The following is a 23,322-nucleotide window of genomic DNA, read 5'->3' on the forward strand; positions in this document are numbered from 1 at the left end:
TGCTGGCAAACTCTCCCTCTGTCTCCCCAAAGGGCTAGTGGGGTCCTATCCTCTATCAGAGCATTCCCGGTGTGTGTGTGCTGTGTGTCGGTACGTTTGTGTCGACATGTATGAGGAGGAAAATGGTGTGGAGGCAGAGCAATTGCCGGTAATAGTGATGTCACCCCCTAGGGAGTCGACACCTGACTGGATGGTCTTATGGAAGGAATTACGTGACAGCGTCAGCACTTTACAAAAGACTGTTGACGACATGAGACAGCCGGCAAATCAGCTAGTGCCTGTCCAGGCGTCTCAGACACCGTCAGGGGCTCTAAAGCGCCCGTTACCTCAGATGGTCGACACGGACCCAGACACGGACACTGACTCCAGTGTCGACGGTGAGGAGACAAACGTGACTTCCAGTAGGGCCACACGTTACATGATCACGGCAATGAAGGAGGTTTTGAACATTTCTGATACTACAAGTACCACAAAAAAGGGTATTATGTGGGGTGTGAAAAAACTACCCGTAGTTTTTCCTGAATCAGATGAATTAAACGAGGTGTGTGATGAAGCGTGGGTTTCCCCCGATAAAAAACTGATAATTTCTAAAAAATTATTGGCATTATACCCTTTCCCGCCAGAGGTTAGGGCGCCGTGGGAAACACCCCCTAGGGTGGATAAAGCGCTCACACGCTTGTCTAAACAGGTGGCACTACCGTCCCCGGATACGGCCGCCCTCAAGGAACCAGGTGATAGGAAACTGGAAAATATCCTAAAAAGTATAAACACAGTGTTATACTGCGACCAGCAATCGCCTCAGCCTGGATGTGCAGCGCTGGGGTGGCTTGGTCGGATTCCCTGACTGAAAATATTGATACCCTGGATAGGGACAGTATATTATTGACTATAGAGCATTTAAAAGATGCATTTCTATATATGCGAGATGCACAGAGGGATATTTGCACTCTGGCATCTAGAGTAAGTGCGCTGTCCATTTCTGCCAGAAGAGGGTTATGGACGCGACAGTGGTCAGGTGATGCGGATTCTAAAAGGCATATGGAAGTATTGCCTTATAAAGGGGAGGAGTTATTTGGGGTCGGTCTATCGGACCTGGTGGCCACGGCAACTGCTGGGAAATCCACCTTTTTACCCCAGGTCGCCTCTCAGCAGAAAAAGACGCCGTCTTTTCAGGCTCAGTCCTTTCGTCCCCATAAGGGCAAGCGGGCAAAAGGCTCCTCATTTCTGCCCCGGGGCAGAGGAAGGGGAAAAAGACTGCATCAGGCAGCCTCTTCCCAGGAACAGAAGCCCTCCCCCGCTTCTGCCAAGTCCTCAGCATGACGCTGGGGCCTTACAAGCGGACTCAGGCACGGTGGGGGGCCGTCTCAAGAATTTCAGCGCGCAGTGGGCTCACTCGCAAGTGGACCCCTGGATCCTTCAGGTAGTATCTCAGGGGTACAAATTGGAGTTCGAGACGTCTCCTCCTCGCCGGTTCCTGAAGTCTGCTTTACCAACGTCTCCCTCCGACAGGGAGGCGGTATTGGAAGCCATTCACAAGCTGTATTCCCAGCAGGTGATAATCAAGGTACCCCTCCTGCAACAGGGAAAGGGGTATTATTCCACGCTCTTTGTGGTACCGAAGCCGGACGGCTCGGTGAGACCGATTTTAAATCTGAAATCCTTGAACACTTACATACAAAGGTTCAAATTCAAGATGGAGTCACTCAGAGCAGTGATAGCGAACCTGGAAGAAGGGGACTATATGGTGTCTCTGGACATCATGGATGCTTACCTTCATGTCCCAATTTGCCCTTCTCACCAAGGGTACCTCAGGTTTGTGGTTCAGAACTGTCATTATCAGTTTCAGACGCTGCCGTTTGGATTGTCCACGGCACCCCGTGTCTTTACCAAGGTAATGGCCGAAATGATGATACTTCTTCGAAGAAAAGGCGTCTTAATTATCCCTTACTTGGACAATCTCCTGATAAGGGCAAGGTCCAAGGAACAGCTAGTGGTCGGAGTAGCACTATCTCAAGTAGTGTTACGACAGCACGGGTGGATTCTAAATATCCCAAAATCGCAGCTGATTCCGACGACACGTCTGCTGTTCCTAGGGATGATTCTGGACACAGTTAAGAAAAAGGTGTTTCTCCCGGAGGAGAAAGCCAGGGAGTTATCCGAGCTAGTCAGGAACCTCCTAAAACCAGGCCAAGTGTCAGTGCATCAATGCACAAGGGTCCTGGGCAAAATGGTGGCTTCTTACGAAGCGATTCCATTCGGCAGATTCCACGCAAGAACTTTTCAGTGGGATCTGCTGGACAAATGGTCCGGATCGCATCTTCAGATGCATCAGCGGATAACCCTGTCTCCAAGGACAAGGGTGTCTCTCCTGTGGTGGTTACAGAGTGCTCATCTTCTAGAGGGCCGCAGATTCGGCATTCAGGACTGGGTCCTGGTGACCACGGATGCCAACCTGAGAGGCTGGGGAGCAGTCACACAGGGAAGAAATTTCCAGGGCTTGTGGTCAAGCATGGAAACGTCATTGCACATAAATATCCTGGAACTGAGGGCCATTTACAATGCCCTAAGTCAAGCAAGGCCTCTGCTTCAGGGTCAGCCGGTGTTGATCCAGTCGGACAACATCACGGCAGTCGCCCACGTAAACAGACAGGGCGGCACAAGAAGCAGGAGAGCGATGGCAGAAACTGCAAGGATTCTTCGCTGGGCGGAAAATCATGTGATAGCACTGTCAGCAGTGTTTATTCCCGGAGTGGACAACTGGGAAGCAGACTTTCTCAGCAGACACGATCTCCACCCGGGAGAGTGGGGACTTCATCCAGAAGTCTTCCAATTGATTGTAAACCGTTGGGAAAAACCAAAGGTGGACATGATGGCGTCCCTCCTCAACAAAAAACTAGACAGATATTGCGCCAGGTCAAGGGACCCTCAGGCAATAGCGGTGGACGCGCTGGTAACACCGTGGGTGTACCAGTCAGTGTATGTGTTCCCTCCTCTGCCTCTCATACCCAAGGTACTGAGGATTATAAGACGGAGAGGAGTAAGAACTATACTCGTGGCTCCGCATTGGCCAAGAAGGACTTGGTACCCGGAACTTCAAGAGATGCTCACGGAGGACCCGTGGCCTCTACCTCTAAGAAGGGACTTGCTCCAGCAAGGACCCTGTCTGTTCCAAGACTTACTGCGGCTGCGTTTGACGGCATGGCGGTTGAACGCCGGATCCTGAAGGAAAAAGGCATTCCAGATGAAGTCATCCCTACCCTGATCAAAGCCAGGAAGGATGTAACCGCACAACATTATCACCGTATTTGGCGAAAATATGTTGCGTGGTGCGAGGCTAGGCAGGCCCCGACAGAGGAATTTCAACTAGGTCGTTTCCTGCATTTCCTGCAAACAGGACTGTCCATGGGCCTAAAATTAGGGTCCATTAAAGTTCAAATTTCGGCCTTGTCGATTTTCTTCCAAAAAGAATTGGCTTCACTTCCTGAAGTCCAGACTTTTGTCAAGGGGGTACTGCATATACAGCCTCCCTTTGTGCCTCCAGTGGCGCCCTGGGATCGTAATGTGGTTTTGGGTTTCCTAAAATCACATTGGTTTGAACCACTTGCCACAGTGGATCTAAAATATCTCACATGGAAAGTGGCCATGCTGTTGGCCCTGGCTTCAGCCAGGCGCGTATCAGAATTGGCGGCTTTATCCTATAAAAGCCCTTACCTGATATTTCATTCGGATAGGGCGGAATTGAGGACTCGTCCTCAATTTCTTCCTAAGGTGGTTTCAGCGTTTCACCTAAACCAACCTATTGTGGTGCCTGCGGCTACTGGGGACTTGGAGGACTCCAAGTTGCTGGATGTAGTCAGGGCCCTGAAAATATGTTTCCAGGACGGCTGGAGTCAGGAAATCTGACTCGCTGTTTATCTTGTATGCACCCAACAAGCTGGGTGCTCCTGCTTCTAAGCAGACTATTGCTCGTTGGATTTGTAGTACAATTCAGCTTGCACATTCTGTGGCAGGCCTGCCACAGCCAAAATCTGTAAATGCCCATTCCACCAGGAAGGTGGGCTCATCTTGGGCAGCTGCCCGAGGGGTCTCGGCTTTACAACTTTGCCGAGCAGCTACGTGGTCAGGGGAAAACACGTTTGTAAAATTCTACAAATTTGATACCCTGGCTAAGGAGGACCTGGAGTTCTCTCATTCGGTGCTGCAGAGTCATCCGCACTCTCCCGCCCGTTTGGGAGCTTTGGTATAATCCCCATGGTCCTGACGGAGTCCCAGCATCCACAAGGACGTCAGAGAAAATAAGAATTTACTTACCGATAATTCTATTTCTCGTAGTCCGTAGTGGATGCTGGGCGCCCATCCCAAGTGCGGATTGTCTGCAATACTTGTACATAGTTATTGTTGCCAAAAATTCGGGTTTTGTTGTAGTGAGCCATCTGTTCTGGAGGCTCCTCATGTTATCACGCTGTTAACTGGGTTTAGATCACAAGTTATATGGTGTGATTGGTGTGGCTGGTATGAGTCTTACCCGGGATTCAAAAATCCTTCCTTATTGTGTACGCTCGTCCGGGCACAGTATCCTAACTGAGGCTTGGAGGAGGGTCATGGGGGGAGGAGCCAGTGCACACCAGGTAGTCTTAAAGCTTTTACTTTTGTGCCCAGTCTCCTGCGGAGCCGCTAATCCCCATGGTCCTGACGGAGTCCCAGCATCCACTACGGACTACGAGAAATAGAATTATCGGTAAGTAAATTCTTATTTTTACTGTAATAGTTTCTTCTATCATACTTGTGAAAAATGGCCTTTCAGATTGTACATGTTTACAGCTAATACTATGAGCATTTCACAGCTATATCATCTTTTCCTGAACTGTTTATTCTAATCCAGGCAATAGTGCAAGAGCTACACAGGGGTGAGATTGTCATGGACACCTTCAATGACCTCTCCAACAAACTGCTTCGTGACTACAGCTCCGATGACACCAGGAAAGTGAAAGAGGCCAGCGATCACTTGTACATGAACTGGGTTAATATGAACAAGAGGTGAGAGCATATTTTTTAGAGTGACCGTTTTAGTTGGATTTTAAACCAGCAATAGGAAACGTGATGGTTTTCAATACGCTTAAGGGGAGAGGCATCAAACCTTATAAGAGAGATAAAGAAAATACCGGTATTTAGTAACCAGTAATCAGCTTATCCAGCACAATTTTTAAAATGACAAAAGTTAATTAGTTGCTATGGGCAACTTCTCCACTTTTTCCTTAGCAAAAGTTTGATGCATCACCCCCAAACTGTGAACCTCTGTCACTCATGGGATCCGAACTTGACGTTTATTGAGCTTCATTGGGAGTACCACGTCACCCTCTTGTGCTGCCTGACATGGCAGTGCTAGCATAACATGTCTGGGTGCCCTCAGCAGTCAGATACCAAGTGGGAAAGATCTGCAGCATGGGCCTTCAACCTGTGGCCCTCCAGCTGCTGTGGAACTACACATCCCAGCATGCCCAGCCACAGTTCTGCTATTAAGGCATGCTAAAAATTAGGCAAAACTTATTGGGATGTGTAGTTTCACAGCAGCTGGAGAGCTGCAGGTTGAAGACCCATGCTCTACAGCCTCTTATAGAACATGCTGGCTGCAATCACACATGCACATCCTATAGTATGGGCGTTAGAAATTGCCCATACTTTATCTAGTCTCATTGTTCAATTATAACTGAATCTGTGAATACAGATCGTGGAAAGATAATTGCATAATTGTGTGCGATACCATATTATGCAGAATCACTTAAATAAGTCAGTGCACCTGCTTTGTAGTCATACCACTTATTTTGCCAGTGGTGAACTTACCTTTATGTATGTTTGTGGACTGTGACAGGAATCCAGAGCACTCAGAGGAAACTCCAGCAAAGACATAAAGAACATACAAACTCCACACATATAACTGAGGTTGGGTGAGGGGAAAAAAATCACTGGTTTAAGCTGAGAAGTTGTGTTTACAGTACTTAGAACTCTCTGCGGAATTCTAAGAGCTTTTCAAGCATTGTAGTAATCAGAGCAGCAACCTTAGATTGTACTTAATCTTTTACAATTTGTCTTGCAAGGTTGGGCATCTTGGTTAGTTAAGCCCGGCGATGCTCCTCTGAATATATTCCAATGAAAAAAGTCACATAGTTTAAGCAATCTATTACACTTCACTAGCTTAGCCAAGCAAATTGAAATTACACCTATTATTTGTTTAATGCTGTTGTGACTAATTAGGTTGACACTCATACATTCAAGAGAATTCAAATCTTTGTACATGTTTGAAATTCTGCAGGGATTCTAAAGTTCTATGCTGAAAATGTATTTTAACACGCTAGAATAGTTTGCTTACTTTTAATGTAAGGATGCATATAACCAATCTTTTTATTTTATGCAACATGTTCAAAATGTAAGCTCCGTATCTGTCAAACTATATTATTTGGTCAAAGAACCACAGCGTTGAAAATACACATTGAGTATACAAAGGTATTTCAAAACAAACACAAATTCTATATTATAATATTACATTTTATAGCTGTTATTTTGTTTTCTATAGTTAGCTGCCGTCACTGACTTAAGCCATTGCTTCATAATTAGCTCTGGGTGGCTTCTCTCTACATCCTTTGATATATATATATACAATATAATTTCCTTTTTTGCATGGTAAACAGTTGCTCCCCATAGAGAACATTTCTGATATGTTTCTGACACATCTACATTTGTATTTGTGAATATTATTCATTATAAAACATTGTAAATGTTTCCACTCACTGGATAGTATGGTAAAGGCTTTGATTGGGCTGAGATTACCTTCAGCTACAACCATTGGAAAGGGAAAATTTCTGATTTAAATCCAAATTCTGCAGTCCTTTATTCATACTTTTTTATTTATTTATATTTTTATAATCCTAAAATTGTATTGATACCATTATTTATGAAAGTATGTGTTGTAATTGCCTTATATGGTTACATCTACCTTGTATATTACTATGTGTTTTAAAACTTTGCTAAGGCATGTGAAAAGTCTACGGAAAACATTACTTTTTTTGAGCATATAGAAAAAAGTGCAGTCTCATCTAGATTTGTTTTCTGTTTTAAATAACAAAGTTAGTACTTCTTTTTTTTTTTTTTAAACATACAGCTGACTCTGTACAGTTGGTCACTGGCTTCACTGCAAAAAAGTGTTTCTCTCTTCTACTTGTACCCACTAGATCAGTGGTTCTCAAACTCAGGGGCAGATTTATTAAGCTCGGTGAAGTGATAAAGTGGAAGGTGATAAAGGACCAGCCAATCAGATCCTTACTGCCATGTCACAGGCTGGGTTTGAAAAATGACAGTTAGGAGCTGACTGGCTGGTCCATTATCACCTTCCACTTTATCACTACATCGAGCTTAATAAATCTGCCCCTCGGTCCTCAATACCTCACACAGGTCACGTTTTCCAGGTCACCCGGCAGGGGAACTGTGTATCACCAGCTGTCACATATTAAAAATCCACAGGTGACCTGGAAAATATGAACTGTGTGTGGTCCTGAGGACCGAGTTTGAGAACCTGTACACTAGACTATCCAACTCCTGGACTTCCCTCTTAAATTCTAATTGCAGTAACCTGATTGAAACTTATTTCTCATCAATTAACTAGTTGAACTTGACTGCAATCATAAATTAAGAGGGAAGTCCAGGACCAGAGCATTTTGTACTTGGTGGAAGGGGTCATGTTGGAGGTTCTGTACGACTAGAGTGTAACCCATACCACCCAGGATCTCAGAGAGTGCTGGGTATGCCCCCACAGTGATGCAGCCAGTTTTCAGAGGCTCGGCCCCCTTTCCACCATGCCTCTGCCCCTTTTTCAGGCATGCGCACAAGATCCCAATTTACTAGAAAGAAAAGTTGGAAGGTATGGTGTCACCTATCAAGTGTAAGCCACTACAGTCACTACACTACACTACTTGGTGGTCACATGATGAAAGAAGGGGGCTGGGTTTATACTATGAATTATAAAGCCTCTCTGCTTTGTACATTTTATGTCATGTGCTTGTGGTTGCTATGGTAATTATGTGACTCTTACTAAACTGTAAAATTAAAATTAATAATAGCATGTGTGATCAAGACTCTAAGAAAAATATAAGCCAACTCCATTTGTCATCTTTCATATATCTAGAGATATCTAGAGTGTCAAAGGAACACAACTGTTAAATCTGTAAAGGCAAACAATACCTTTCATTATGTTATTCCTTTTAACATACCTAGTAATAGTTTTGATAAATTCACACTGAATATCATATATATATATATATATATATATATATATATATATATACTGCTCAAAAAAATAAAGGGAACCCTTAAACAACACAATGTAACTCCAAGTCAATCACACTTCTGTGACATCAAACTGTCCACTTAGGAAGCAACACTGATTGACAATCAATTTCACATGCTGTTGTGCAAATGGAATAGACAACAGGTGGGAATTATAGGCAATTAGCAAGACACCCCCAATAAAGGAGTTTTTCTGCAGGTGGTGCCAACAGACCACTTCTCAGCTCCTATGCTTTCTGGCTGATGTTTTGGTCACTTTTGAAAGCTGGCGGTGCTTTCACTCTAGTGGTAGCATGAGACTGAGTCTACAACCCACACAAGTGGCTCAGGTAGTGCAGCTCATCCAGGATGGCACATCAGTGCGAGCTGTGGCAAGAAGGTTTGCTGTGTCTGTCAGCGTAGTGTCCAGAGCATGGAGGTGCTACGAGAAGACAGGCCAGTACATCAGGAGACGTGGAGGAGGCCGTAGGAGGGCAACAACCCAGCAGCAGGACCGCTACTTCTGCCTTTGTGCAAGGAGGAAGAGGAGGAGCACTTTCAGATCCCTGCAAAATGACCTCCAGCAAGCCACAAATGTGCATGTGTCTACTCAAACGATCAGAAACAGACTCCATGAGGGTGGTATGAGGGCCCGACGTCCACAGGTGGGGGTTGTGCTTACAGCCCAACACCGTGCAGGACGTTTGGCATTTGCCAGAGAACACCAAGATTGGCAAATTCGCCACTGGCGCCCTGTGCTCTTCACAGATGAAAGCAGGTTCTCACTGAGCACATGTGACAGTCTGGAGACGCCAAGGAGAACGTTCTGCTGCCTGCAACATCCTCCAGCATGACCGGTTTGGCAGTGGGTCTGTAATGGTGTGGGGTGGCATTTCTTTGGGGGGCCGCACAGCCCTCCCATGTGTTCGCCAGAGGTAGCCTGATTGCCATTAGGTACCGAGATGAGATCCTCAGACCCCTTGTGAGACCATATGCTGGTGTGGTTGGCCCTGGGTTCCTCCTAATGCAAGACAAAGCTAGACCTCATGTGGCTGGAGTGTGTCAGCAGGTCCTGCAAGACGAAGGCATTGATGCTATGGACTGGCCCGCCCGTTCCTCAGACCTGAATCCAATTGAGCACATCTGGGACATCATGTCTCGCTCCATCCACCAACGCCACATTGCACCACAGGCTGTCCAGGAGTTGGCGGATGCTTTATCCAGGTCTGGGAGGAGATCCCTCAGGAGACCATCCGCCACCTCATCAGGAGCATGCCCAGGCATTGTATGGAGGTCATACAGGCACGTGGAGGCCACACACACTACTGAGCCTCATTTTGACTTGTTTTAAGGACATTACATCAAAGTTGGATCAGCCTGTAGTGTGTTTTTCCACTTTAATTTTGAGTGTGACTCCAAATCCAGACCTCCATGGGCTAATAAATTTTATTTCCATTGATAATTTTTGTGTGATTTTGTTGTCAGCACATTCAACTATGTAAAGAACAAAGTATTTAATAAGAATATTTCATTCATTCAGATCTAGGATGTGTTATTTTAGTGTTCCCTTTATTTTCTTGAGCACTGTATATATAAAATAATGTGTGTGTTAGTATAGGAAATTATAATTATATATAGTTGTCCGCAGTGCATTGCAAAGTACAAGAAAATCAACTATAAACAGTGTGCACAAAAGAAGAAAAAAATGACTAAGAGTCAGGAACATTGCAGACAGGACATGGGCATGGTTTATAGACAGTGTTTATAGACAGTGTTACATCAGCTGTTATAATACTTAAACAGTAGGGTGGTAGAACCCAATGGTTAGATGGTGTAGGCAGTGGAGAGGATATAATGGTAAAAGGGAAAACCGAAAAAGAACATGAGGGAAGAGGCCCCTGCTTGTGAGATCTTACAGTGTAAAGGGGAGGGATAGATAAACAGGGTTTACACTGGGGGGAGCAATGGGTTAAAAATAGAGCTGGAAGACTTTGATAAAGAAGTGGGTGGGAGAGTCTGATAAGGTGGGGGAAAGAGTTCCAGAGGTTAATATAAGAACTGGCAAACTCTTGGAGGTGGAAGTGGGAGGAAGTAATCAGTTGGGAAGAGAGGGGCATTTATGTGTGGAGCAAAGTGGGCAGGAGTATAAAGGAAAATAAAGTCAGAGATGTAAATGGGTGAGGGCTTTGTAAGTTGGTGTAAGAAGTTTGAATTGGTTTCTGAAGAGGAAAGGGAGCCAGTGTAGGGCTTGTAGGAGATGGGAGCAACATGTAGTGCATTTAGAAGGAAGATGATCCGGACAGCAGACTAGAGGACAGAGTGTAGTGGAGAGAGGTAGGAGTCAGAGAGGTCAAATAAAAGGAGGCTACAGTAGTCCAGTTTGGAGGTGACCAGTGAGTGGATGAGGGTCTTAGTTGCCTCCAAAAGGTACTGAATGTATGGTTTGAAGGAAAGGGAGGAGTCAAAGGTGATAACTCCAAGACAATGTACGTGCCGGCTAGAGGAGATGGTGTTGCTGTCAAAAGACAAAAAAAATAGTAGGAGATGAGGCTATTCAGGAGGATAGGAAAGTTATCAGCTCAGACTTATTACGTTTAAGAAAGTGCTGGGACATCCAGGAGAAAATAACAGAGACAGTTGGAGATACGAGTAAGGACAGAAGCAGACAGGTCAGGGTAGGATGTCATTGTTTGTAATTTGTCTTGCACTCCAGGGAAGGAATATAGACAGTCTATACACCCTAAGAAATATATATGCCCTCTGCAGGTGATGTTTGGGATAGAAGACTAAAGTTACTGTGCTATGGTATAGCAGACAGTGGTACAGTAACTAGGTTCTGCAGGAATATGCTGGTAGAGACTGCACGTAGCGCAATACAGGTTATGTCCACAGACAGACACGTTCAGGGTTAAGATGACACACAGGAATATACAGAGAAGCACACTCGTCTAGTAATGGAGTAACAGGTACTGCAGGTTGATGATGTGTACCTGATAGACTGTAGCTGACTGCAGAGTAATAGGATATGCACTCTGGTGTAGCTGGAAAACTCTGAGCTCAATGAGGATAGCAGGAATATAGCCAACGATAGAAGGACTGTTCATATATGAAAATAAATAAGTTAATAAATAAAAGTAAAATTAAATGTAAATCAATAGATCATGAAAAATAAATGCAGTGTATACTGGTTGAAATGATATCATTATTTGCATGTCTGTAAAGGCGATAGGTGAGTAGTGAAGGGTAGGTAGTTAGACTCGGACTGGCCAGGGTTCCGGTGATTCACAGGTGGGCCCCGGTGATTTATAGCCATGCCCACTTTTGCATAGAGGTGGGGAACAGCACATATCGGCCCACTGCAGGCACTTTATTTACTAGCTGCAGCTGCTTGTCGTGGCAGGCCAGTCATCAGAAGCTGGCTGACTCGGCGGCTGCAGGCTGCGTGGAGCTGGCGGTGGGAAGCTCGGTGGACGCCGGTGTCAGGTGATGTCACGGGGGAGAGGAGGTTAGCCAGGCTGCGCTGCAGTCTCTCCCTTCTTTCCAGCGTACAGTCTCCGCAGTTCACTGACTAGGCATCTGACAATAAGAAGGTTTGTGTGTGTGTAATAAGCAGCAGAGGCATGAGTAGATTCTTGTAATTATGTGGGTGGGGAAGAGGAGCCCATCCACAGGAAAGAAAGTACTGTACACAGTCACAGAGGAGCCTGTAAATCTACCATGAGATAGACTGACTGGCCTTAAGCCAAAGAAGGTTAGTAGTTGTTATAGAGGAAATTACCCATTGCTCCTCCCCATTATCACTCGCTACCTCTCTTCAGCGTCCCTCTGGCCCCTCCCTAGCATCACCCGCGGCCCGTCCCCAGCATCACCCCCTGCCCCTCCCAGCTTCACTTGATGCCTCATCCCAACATCACCTACTGCCTGCCACCCAATGTCTCTCCCCAGCATCACCCACTGCTTGTCATCTACTGTCTCTGCCCAGCGTCATGCACTGCCTGTCATCTACTGCCTCTCACCAGCGTCATCCACTGCCTGTCATCTACTGCTTCTGCCCAGCGTCATCCACTGCCTGTCAGCTACTGCCCGTCCTCAGCGTCACTCGCTGCCCATCCTCAGCGTCACCCGCTGCCCCTCCCCAGCTCCACCCACTGCCTCAACCCAGCATCACCTACTGCCTGCAACCCACTGCCTCTCCCCCGGCTTCACCCACTGCCTGTCATCTACTGCCTCTACTCAGCGTCATGCACTGCCTGTCATCTACTGCCTCTCCCCAGCGTCACCCACTGCCTGTCATCTACTGTCTCTACTCAGCGTCATGCACTGCCTGTCACCTACTGCCTCTCCCCAGCGTCATCCACGCCTGTCATCTACTGCCTCTGCCCAGTGTTACCCACTGCCTGTCATATACTGCCCGTACTCAGCGTCACCCGCTGTCCGTCCTCAGCGTCACCTGCTGCCCCTCCCCAGCTCCACCCACTGCCTCAACCCAGCATCACCTACTGCCTGCCACCCACTGCCTCTCCCCCGGCTTCACCCGCTGCCTGTCATCTACTGCCTCTACCCAGCGTCATTCACTCCTGTCATCTACTGCCTCTGCCCAGTGTCACCCACTGCCTGTCATATACTGCCCGTACTCAGCGTCACCCGCTGTCCGTCCTCAGCGTCACCCGCTGCCCCTCCCCAGGTCTACCCACTGCCTCAACCCAGCATCACCTACTGCCTGCCACCCACTGCTTCTCCCCCGGCTTTACCCACTGCCTGTCATCTACTGCCTCTCACAGCGTCATCCACTGCCTGTCAACTACTGCTTCTGCCCAGCGTCATCCACTGCCTGTCATCTACTGCCCGTACTCAGCGTCACTTGCTGCCCGTCCTCAGTGTCACCCGCTGCCCCTCCCCAGCTCCACCCACTGCCTCAACCCAGCATCACCTACTGCCTGCCACCCACTGCCTCTCCCCCGGCTTCACCCACTGCCTGTCATCTACTGCCTCTACCCAGCGTCATACACTGCCTGTCATCTACTGCCTCTCCCCAGCGTCACCCACTGCCTGTCATCTACTGCCTCTCCCCAGCGTCATCCACTCCTGTCATCTACTGCCTCTGCCCAGTGTCACCCACTGCCTGTCATATACTGCCCGTACTCAGCGTCACCCGCTGTCCGTCCTCAGCGTCACCCGCTGCCCCTCCCCAGCTCCACCCACTGCCTCAACCCAGCATCACCTACTGCCTGCCACCCACTGCCTCTCCCCCGGCTTCACCCACTGCCTGTCATCTACTGCCTCTACCCAGCGTCATGCACTGCCTGTCATCTACTGCGTCTTCCCAGCATCACCGGCTGCCTGCCACTCACTGCCTCTCCCCAGCATCACCTACTGCCTGCCACCCACTGCCTCTGCCCAGCATCACCCACTTCCCGTTATCTACTGCCTCTTCCCAGCGCCACCCGCTACCCGTCCCCAGTGTCACCTGCTGCCTGTCCCCAGCGTTACTCGCTGCCCATCCCCAGCGTCTCCCACTGCCTCTCCCCAGCGTCACATGCTGTCCCTCCCCAGTGTCACCGCTGTCCCTTCCCAGCTTCACTATGCCCGTCCCCAGCGTCACCCGCTGCCTGTCTCCAACTTCACCTGCTGCCTCACCCCAGCATCTGCCTGCCACCCACTGCATCTACCCACATCACCCACTGACTCCCCAGCATCACCCACTGCCTGCCGCCCACTGCCATTCCCCAGCAATCACCTGCTGCCTCTCCCCAGCATCACACACTACCTCTCCTCAACGTCTCCCACTGCCTGTCACCTACTTCTCCCACTGCCTGTCACCCGCTGCCTCTCCCCAGCGTCCCCTACTTCCTGTCACTTCCTGTCTCTCCCCAGCATTACACACTACCTCTCCTCAGTGTCACCCACTGCCTGTCACCCGCCGCCTCTCCCCAGCGTCCCCCGTCCCCCACTGCCTCTCCACAGCGTCACCCACACTCATGAAAGAAAAGGGCCTTTCCTAGAGTCTTCTTAATGTAGCCTCCAAATATAGGGAAATATCTGTCACCCACAGCAGCGCACGCAGCATTGTCTATTGGTATTCGCCTGTCTGTGAGTTTATACAAATAACCCACAAACTCCTTCCTTTGTGTACATCCGTGCAGCTGAATATGTAAGGACTGAGACGCCCACTTATTGTGCCTCTGTACGCTGTAATACTGATTGCTGCGTCCTTGGTACGCCACCATTACTCACACCATCCATACTATGATGCTTCTATAATGGCTGGCCACTCCTCTCTTGTGGTTGTCCACACCCCCTCTGGAGACTGGCCACACCTTTTAGTGGGCCCCTATGATTGCCTTCACCTGGCGGGCCCTTCATGCCCCAGTCCGACACTGTAGGTAGTAAAGGAGTAGAAAGATAAAGTATGGAAAATATACGACTTTAAGAAACTGGAATAGGCAGGGAAGGGGTGGGGACACCTACAGATGTGTCCATTCTCAGCCTACGGGTTTTTGCCTGCCACATGCATACACATTGTGGCAGCAATTATGTGCAGCTTGCTAGAATTAGCCCTGGCAAACGTATGCACAATGCATTCTTATGGTAGCGTGTGTGTATGCACATGTCCGCTGATCACGGGCACACCGTTTAATGCAAACGAGTCTTGTGTGCCGCAAATAGAAGTTAAGACGGATACATCTGTATAAGCAATAATGTTAAATCTCTTTTTTTTTTAAAAATGTGTGTGGGCATGCTATGGGTCCATGCTAATGTAGCTAATATTTGGAGCACAGCTGGAAGGGGGCTCAGGAATAATGACTAGCACAAGAAGTTTAACAGCAGTACATAGGAGAATGTGGATAGTGCGTAATTATTTATTTATGACCAGGTATTTATATAGCGCACACATATTCCACAGCGCTTTACAGAGACTATTTGGCAATTCACATAAGTCCCTGCAAACTACACACAGTTAGGACCATTATAGGAATTGAAACCATGACCTCAGTGCTGTGAGGCAGTAATGCTAACCATTACACTGTCCGTGCTGCCCAGCATGTGTGGGTAGTGTTCAGCAAAGATGACTGGTGACAAAGGAGCCTATTGGAAACTCTAGAGAGAGACCCAGAAATAGTGACTGGAACTAGAGCACAACAGGAACAAACTGGTTAGTTCTTGAATAATCTCCAGTTTAGATAGGAGACCTGTGAATAGCACTTAGCAGGACAGGCTAGCACTTTGAGTGGGATTACACAGCAGCCGATAGAATACACTGAACCGTAGAGCCAAACTCTTAATGCTGCAGACTGGAACTTAACAGGCAGGTTACAGCAGAAGTTGTTGTGGCAATGAGTAGAGGCCAGGGAGAGACTTATATAGGGCGCACTTTTATTTGGTTGAGCCGCGGTCAGCTGATCTCATGAAATATGGCAGCGCTGGCTCCACATGAAAAAAAAAACAGCTGTAGGAGAGCTACATCACCACGCACAACCATGCCAGGTAAGATAATGGGCCAGCCAGCCTGGTGTGTAACATAGGAGAGGTAGATCTGATTGTCATAAGTATACAGATGACATTGAAGGTCAAAGAGCTAATGAACTCACCCAAAGAAAAAGTTTAGAGGAAGAATAGGAGAACAGATCCTTGTGGGACACCTACTGGTAGAGAAAGTGTAGAGAAGTGGAGTCATGAGAGGAGACAGACAAAGAGCAGTCAGAGAGTAGGAGGACAGTCATTGGAGGACAGTCATTAGAGGGGGGCGTCACGCAGACCGAGGGAGTGAAGGATTTACAGGAGGAGAGGTGGGTCTACAGTGTTAAAAACAGCAGAGAAGTCGAGGAGAATCATCAGAAAGTAGTGTTTCTTGGATTTGGCAGCAAGGAGGTTATTGCTTAAGTGAGGGGAGGAGAGATGGGGCGGTAGTTAGAGAAAATGTCAGGATCAAGCATGTTTTTTTTTTTTAAATAATATGTGTGTGTGTATATACACACACACACACACACACACACATACACAGATACATACTTAGGGCAAATTGCAGCAGCAAATTTGTTAGCATTTGGGCAAAACCATGGGCCTAATTCAGACCTCATTGTAGCAGCAACTTTGTTAGCAGATGGGCAAAACCATGTGCACTGCAGGGGGGGGGCAGATGTAACGTGCAGAGAGAGTTAGATTTGGATGGGCTGTGTTCAAGCTGAACTCTAAATTGCAGTGTAATAATAAAGCAGCCAGTATTTACCCTGCACAGGAGCAATATAACCCACCCAAATCTAACTCTTTCTGTACATGTTATGTCTGACCCCCCCTGCAGTGCACATGGTATTGCCCATATGCTAACAAAGTTGCTGCTACGATGAGGTCTGAATTAGGCCCCATGTGCACTGCAGGGGGAGGGGTGGGGGGGGGGGGGCAGATATAACATTTGCAGAGAGAGTTAGATTTGGGTGGGATGTGTTCAAACTGAAATCTAAATTGCAGTGCAAAAATAAAGCAGCCAGTATTTACCCTGCACAGAAACAAAATAACCCACCCAAATCTAACTCTCTCTGCAAATGTTATATCTGCCACACCTGCAGTGCACATGGGGGGCCATTCCGAGTTGATCGCACGTATCAACTTTTTGCTGCTCGTGCGATCAACTAGACGCCGCCTATGGGGGAGTGTAAATACAGCATAGCAAGGCTGCGATCGCTTGTGCAGCCCTGCTATGCTAAAAAAGTTTTGTGTAAAACAAGACTAGCCCTGCAATTACTTACCCTGTGCGATAAATCCAGCGATGAAGGTCCCGGAATTGACGTCAGACATCCGCCCTCCAAACGCCTGGACACGCCTGCGTTCGCTGCTCCACTCCCAGAAAACGGTCAGTTGAAGCCCCGGAACGCCTTTCGCCTGTCACACTTCGGTATTCATGTCATTGCCCAGCGACGCCCGTCGCCGGGCAACGACGTGAGTGCGCATTGCGGCTAGCGCACATGCGCAGAACCGACCTCTTTGCACCGCTGCGACAAACAGCAGCGTGCGAACGGGTTTGAATGACCCCCATGGTTATACCCAACTGCTAACAAATTTGCTGCTGCGATCAACTCTGAATTACCCACTTTGTATGTTGGCTTTTACTAAGACATGCAGTAAAAATCTTGTTTTTCAATATTTAGGGTGATACTATGCAAGACATATACTGCTGAGCTTTTTACATACAATATATATAATTTTTATTCAACTGTAAACTATTTAAAATTAACCATTTGACCCTATACATTTACAGATCCCCTGATAAGCATTAACATTCATTTCTTCTTAAATGCGCAGAAATTATGTTCACTGCAATGAAAAGTGAGCTAGATGTCTGTTTCTCATAAATGCATTTAATATCACTATTTTCCATTATCAGGAAAAATGCAATTTAAAAATATCTCTACTGAGCCAAAATTGCTATTCTAAAACACTTTAATTAGGATTAATAAGATGACAAGTGTTCATATATTAAGATAAAAAGTGCTTGTTCCATTTTGCTCTGTGAGTTGGCAAAGAGCTATTTTTACATTTTCTTTCCAGGTGATCATATTTTATTTTATTTTATTTTTTTCAGCTAACTGCAGAACCCCAATCTTAACATAAATTGTTTATAAATATAATTCTTTAGAGGCCAAAATCCAGTTAAGAGGTTCTGTTGTGTATTGTATCACATGACTTTTCAGCTAGCTGGAGAGTAATACAATTACTCAGTGTTTCTTTGGATGTTTGACTGACATATTAATATTACATTGATATAGAGTAGATTATAGAACATAAGTAATCCTATATTGCAAAACACACTCGCTCCTGCCTTCTTTTGATTGCCCAAGCGATTTTGTGTAACATTTATAAGCGCATATCAAGTTTCACTATTTCATTCCTTCTTTTTTATAGAAATACTCTTCCCTAGATAATATTTTTAATGTTGACAGAAGGGTAATTATAGATTGTATATTAGATACATGCTGGAATATACAGAGAAAATGAAATGAATAAATAGTTAAATTTTTTAAAATTACGTTAAATGTTGCTACTTTATAAACATTGCTAAATCTATATTATTAAGTTTAATGTTGTTTTTATTATTATTATTATTGTTGTTATTATTATTATTACTACAGATAGTACCCAAACAAAACTATGGATAACCGCAACGTATTAGCACAATAATTGCACTTCCTGTCCTTGACCATAATTAATTAACCAAGCCTAATAATACTAAGGGGTTGATGTATCAAGAATTGAAGAGTGGAGAAGTTGCCCATAGTAACCAATGAGCTTGAGGTAGTATTTATTAAGTGCATTCAATAAAATCATAGGTACAATTTGATTGGTTACTATGGGCAACTTCTCTATTGTTCTACTGTACTTCACTTTTTTTTCACTGCTTGATACATCAACCCCTAAATTTCATACACTCCATACAAGGGACTTAATGGAACTTATTATTGGGATGTACAGTAAGTTTACTGAGATCCGGTACAGTACCTGTTTTTGTTTTGGAAGTATATATCTGCAGTGCAGTTAATGTAACTAAAATAAGTTTAAAATCCAAATGAAATACAGTACTTGCATTTACAGGTGAATAGTTACACTGCACGGCATACGTTTCCTAGCATTTCCACGGAAGAGTGATAAAAATTCTTTCTAAGCCATGAATGAACAGTATTTCAGCACTCAGTTCAGAAAGAAATTCTGGTCATTACTAGGAGTCAAGGTACCAACAAGGTTGTGGGTCTTCTTATCTTCACCCGTTTCCTAGCAACACTTTTCCACATGCGTTTTATAATATTAATCCACTTCCCTGGCATTTCTTTCAGTCAACAAAGGAGATTCTTGTCTAGCGGACAAGAGAAAAGGTGATTTCCATATGGAAGCTTTCATTGTCATGGAAATTACAAGATTAACAGTTGCTTTGCTTACCACCCAATCCCTGATTCCTCAGATATCCATAAAGAACATATTTTGAAGCTGTGATGTGTTTCTCTCACAGTCTGAGCTATTCTAGTGTTGTTGTTGGACATGGTAGATGTCCAATATCGTGCCGATATCACTTCTCCCGCTTCTCTTTACCGAGGGGTAGTGGGAAGCACTAGCGATACATCTTGGCTACCGGAGAGGGGGGAGTGAAAACTCCCCCCTACAGTGCTAGTGCTGATGTGCTGTATCTTTCCCCGCAGCAGGCCCACTGGGCACGTCTTGCGAGATTTCCTGTGCAGCCCAGAGTCGGCGCCCACCACAGCCAGCGACAGAGCTGTCCCTAGTGTGGAGATAGGGCATCGACACATGCAGCTGTCAAAATCGATTAGTTGAAGCTGTCGCTGACTGTTCTTACATTGCCCTGCATGTCGGCGTGCTATCTGAAAGATAGCAGCGCCAATTTAGACAGGGGTGTAGAGCGCCCCTTTCACTATAGGCACACTTCTCCTCCTTCATTCATGGGGAGAATCCGTATCAGTGCACATAACATGCACTGATACCGCATCTCCTCCATAACAACAGTTCTTACATCTGTCCCTTCCTCATCTAGGACTTAATCTTTTAAACATCTTTCTTCCCCCTTAAAGTGAAATATCTTCTGCTTTGGACAAAGCTACGAAGATTCCTTATGTCGCATCAGAAAATAATATTCAGTTTTTCCTGTTGGATCAGTGCTAAACCTTGGAGAGAGATAACGTGGAGACAAAGTATCAACCAATCAGCTTCTAACTGTGAATTTTCAAGCACAGCCTGTAAACTGAAAGCAAGGAGCTCATTGGTTGGTACTTTATTGCTCTACATTTTATGATACATCTCCCCCTGGGTCACAGGTTCCATAGAAGTCAGCTTCTATGAACATGCAGCTGTAAACAGAACAGATATGGTTTTAATATTTTCGTCAAGTTATTGTGGAATATACTGTAGATGAATTAATGCTATAAATTAGTTTAAATTCAAAGTAAGAAGTGGTTTTTAATTGTAATTAAAGACACTTGTGCTCAAAAATACAGTGTACAGTACCTTGCTTTTTCTCTAGTTTCAAAAATCTTTAAGGGCTCACAGAGAAACAGTGGAATAATGCACTCTGATCGTTTTCCAGGTTCTGTGGGCTAACTGGAAGGAGGAATGCTCCACTTATCACATGAGAGCAATTAAGACATAGGGGGTGTATTCAATAGCTGTCAGAAGCTGCCGTCTTGTCGGAAAGACGGCAGCTTCTGACAGATTTCTTTCGGAAGGGGTTCCGACATATCAAAAAAGTGCAGTTTTTTGCCGACAAGTCGGAAATTCCCGACTTGTTGGAAAACATGGGTCTGCAAACGGGGCCAAATCCCACAGGTTTTGGCCCCCTTTCCGACAAACTCAATCCGACTTTAAAAAAATGTGGATTATGGTGAGGAAACGGGGAGCGGGATGAGAGCATACCCTCCAACTGTACCTTTTTGCCAAGTACAGTACCTTTTTTTATGGACTGTACTGATTTTTGGCTCTCCAAACTTGAAAGTATAGGAAAAGGTTTACCCTTGGCCACGCGCTCTTTCCTAATTTGTACCGGTTTTTCAGTGTAAAATGTTGGAGGGTATGTGAGAGGTACCTTGACGGTCGTCCCCTGGCCAGGCACCACTCTCCCTGCAGCGTGGCACTGGGTGGCCGTGTTGTGCGGCTCCAGCAGCTCCCTGTGTTCTCACACACAGGGAGCTGCTGACAGCCGCACGGACACCGGACAAATCCGACAGTCGGATTTGGCCACTCTATTGAATAGGGGTTGTCGGTTCCATTCCGACAAATGCATGTTGGAATGGATTCGACTCTTATTGAATATACCCCATAGCATTTGATTCCTTTCTGAGCTGGAATGCTGTTGCAGGACAAGGCAGGAATAGTTCCCCTTTCAACATCTCACCACAGCAGCGATTGAGTTCTAGTAAAAGCTTGGTTTTTCTGTGTGGAAAAGTGCTGTGTTGAAGTACTAACATGTACTTTAAACACCATGGTTAGCACTTACAGATTGACATAGTGCCATAAACGACTGCTTCAAGACTGTAGTGGGGTCAGGTCAAAAATGTCTTCAGTGTCCTGCAAAGCACAGGGAGGTCAGCCTTAATGTAGAAAATAGTTTTCTATATATGTGTCAAATATATTCTGCATTACCTCGCATGATGTCAAAAATGTCCTTGCTTCCCTTAAACTGGCCACATATCTTAAAGCCCTGTACACACTGGGGGGACAACACAGGATGATATGAATGATAATGATCTTTCTTGCAAGATCTATCATTCATATCGTCCAGTGTGTTTGTGGATGAATGATGAGCACACCGTTCTCATTCATCCATGATCTACTGAACATGCAGCTCAATGTTCACTATATTGTTGAGCTGCATGTTTGGGGAGTGAGGGGGATGACGTCACTGAACAATATCGTTCATCGATATCGTTCAGTGTGTATGCACTGACGATCTCCCCTAATTGGCAATCAGCAATATAGCACTGACTGCTAACTAGGGAAGGTCGCCCAGTGTGTACCTGGTTTAAGATTATTTGTCCAACCAATTAATTTGCTGTTTGGAACGAATATCTGGTAATGTTTGGGAGCAAATGACAAACGACTGTTTCTTCCCAAACACCAGAAAATGGACAAAAAAACAAATGTTGTTAAGGCAAGTTGCTTAAATCAAACAGATTTAACCAATTTGTCTGAATTACTGTTTTTGTCTGTTTTCCAGTGTTTGGGAGCAAGTGATCGATTGTCATTTTCTCCCATACATTACCAGATTTTCGTTCAATCCAGCGAATTGGTTGGTTGGACAGATAATCTTACATGGTCTTGGTTTGAAATTATACTTAAAAAGATACCCATTGACATTTCTGACTCTACAATATGTTTCTTCCATATCCTGTTATGTATGTTATTCTCATAGCTTTGTTTCTCTTCTGAGTTTTTTCCCCCTAACATTTGTTGAGTATACAGCTGCTAACCTTATGCCACTGAACTTTGTATTGTGATAGAAATGTTTTGATGACAATAGTCTAAAGTGGAAGGGGGCATGTTTTCAAGTTAATGGAATCTGTCATCAGAAATGTATTGTCTCAGTAGGCTCCTGCATGACTGAAAACCTTTACAATACTGTATATTAAAGGACATCAGATAAGTAGTGGAAATGGTAGAGGTTAAATAAAGGACTTTTAAGCTTGGAATACATGGCCTGTGTGCGTGGGCTTTGAGATTTGATTCAATAATGATGACAAATCTACAATTCTATTTTATGAATCAATTTTGTTGAAAGGCTAAAGTATTCAACATGGGAAAAAGCCATTCATTAGTTTAGTAGAACATAAAGGAAAATATAAATCTTGCATTGCATAGGAGCAAATGTTTATTGCAGATATGTGCAACTGATATCAATTTCTTCATCTATATTAATAATGCATTTTATATTTATGTTATGTATTATTTAGTAGTAAAACTAAACTCATATGATACAATACATTTAAAATTGAATTTTAATTATAGAAACTGTTCTTATCTATAAGACATTTCCCATAATAAGAAATTGATTTGCTTTTAGGAAAGAAATGTACAAAAGGTGTGTGCTGTATGTCATGGTAATTGGAAATAAAATTGTGTACTGTTGTGAAATTGGCCTACTGTCCATTACAAACTACAGCACAATGGGGGTCATTGGGGCACACAGCGGTTTGTCGCTGCGGTGCGAACGGGTCTGGAATGCGCGTGCGCAGCGGCCGCACTGCGTATGCGCACCGTTGCCCGGCGTCGCGGACAACGAAGAAAGCGGTCGCAGAGGCCCCCGCAAGAAGATTGACAGAAAGAAGATGTTCCTTGGTGTCACCAGACCGTTGCCTGCCGTTTTCGGGGAGTGGTGAAGAAAACGCAGGCGTGTCCAGGAGAACAGAGGGCGGATGTCTGACATCAAAGCAGGCCCCAGCATCGCTGAGATCGTCGCACAGGGTAAGTAGGTATAGGGCTGGTCAACTTCTGCTTGAAATTTTTTTTGGCTTAGCA

The 23,322-nt window shown here is 45.5% G+C and overlaps 1 protein-coding gene across 4 annotated transcripts in view; it reads left to right on the forward strand.

Moving 5' to 3' along the window:
* The window catches only part of UTRN (utrophin), a 1,167,552-nt gene that overhangs the window by 463,452 nt on the left and 680,778 nt on the right, over nucleotides 1-23,322 (forward strand). For all 4 annotated transcript variants that reach the window (XM_063917938.1, XM_063917937.1, XM_063917939.1 and 1 more), the window contains one exon: nucleotides 4,883-5,037. In XM_063917938.1, the coding sequence (XP_063774008.1) occupies nucleotides 4,883-5,037 (155 nt within the window). The remainder of the gene's footprint in view (nucleotides 1-4,882; nucleotides 5,038-23,322) is intronic.

This window comes from Pseudophryne corroboree, chromosome 4 (assembly GCF_028390025.1).
Source record: "Pseudophryne corroboree isolate aPseCor3 chromosome 4, aPseCor3.hap2, whole genome shotgun sequence".
NCBI lineage: Eukaryota > Metazoa > Chordata > Amphibia > Anura > Myobatrachidae > Pseudophryne > Pseudophryne corroboree.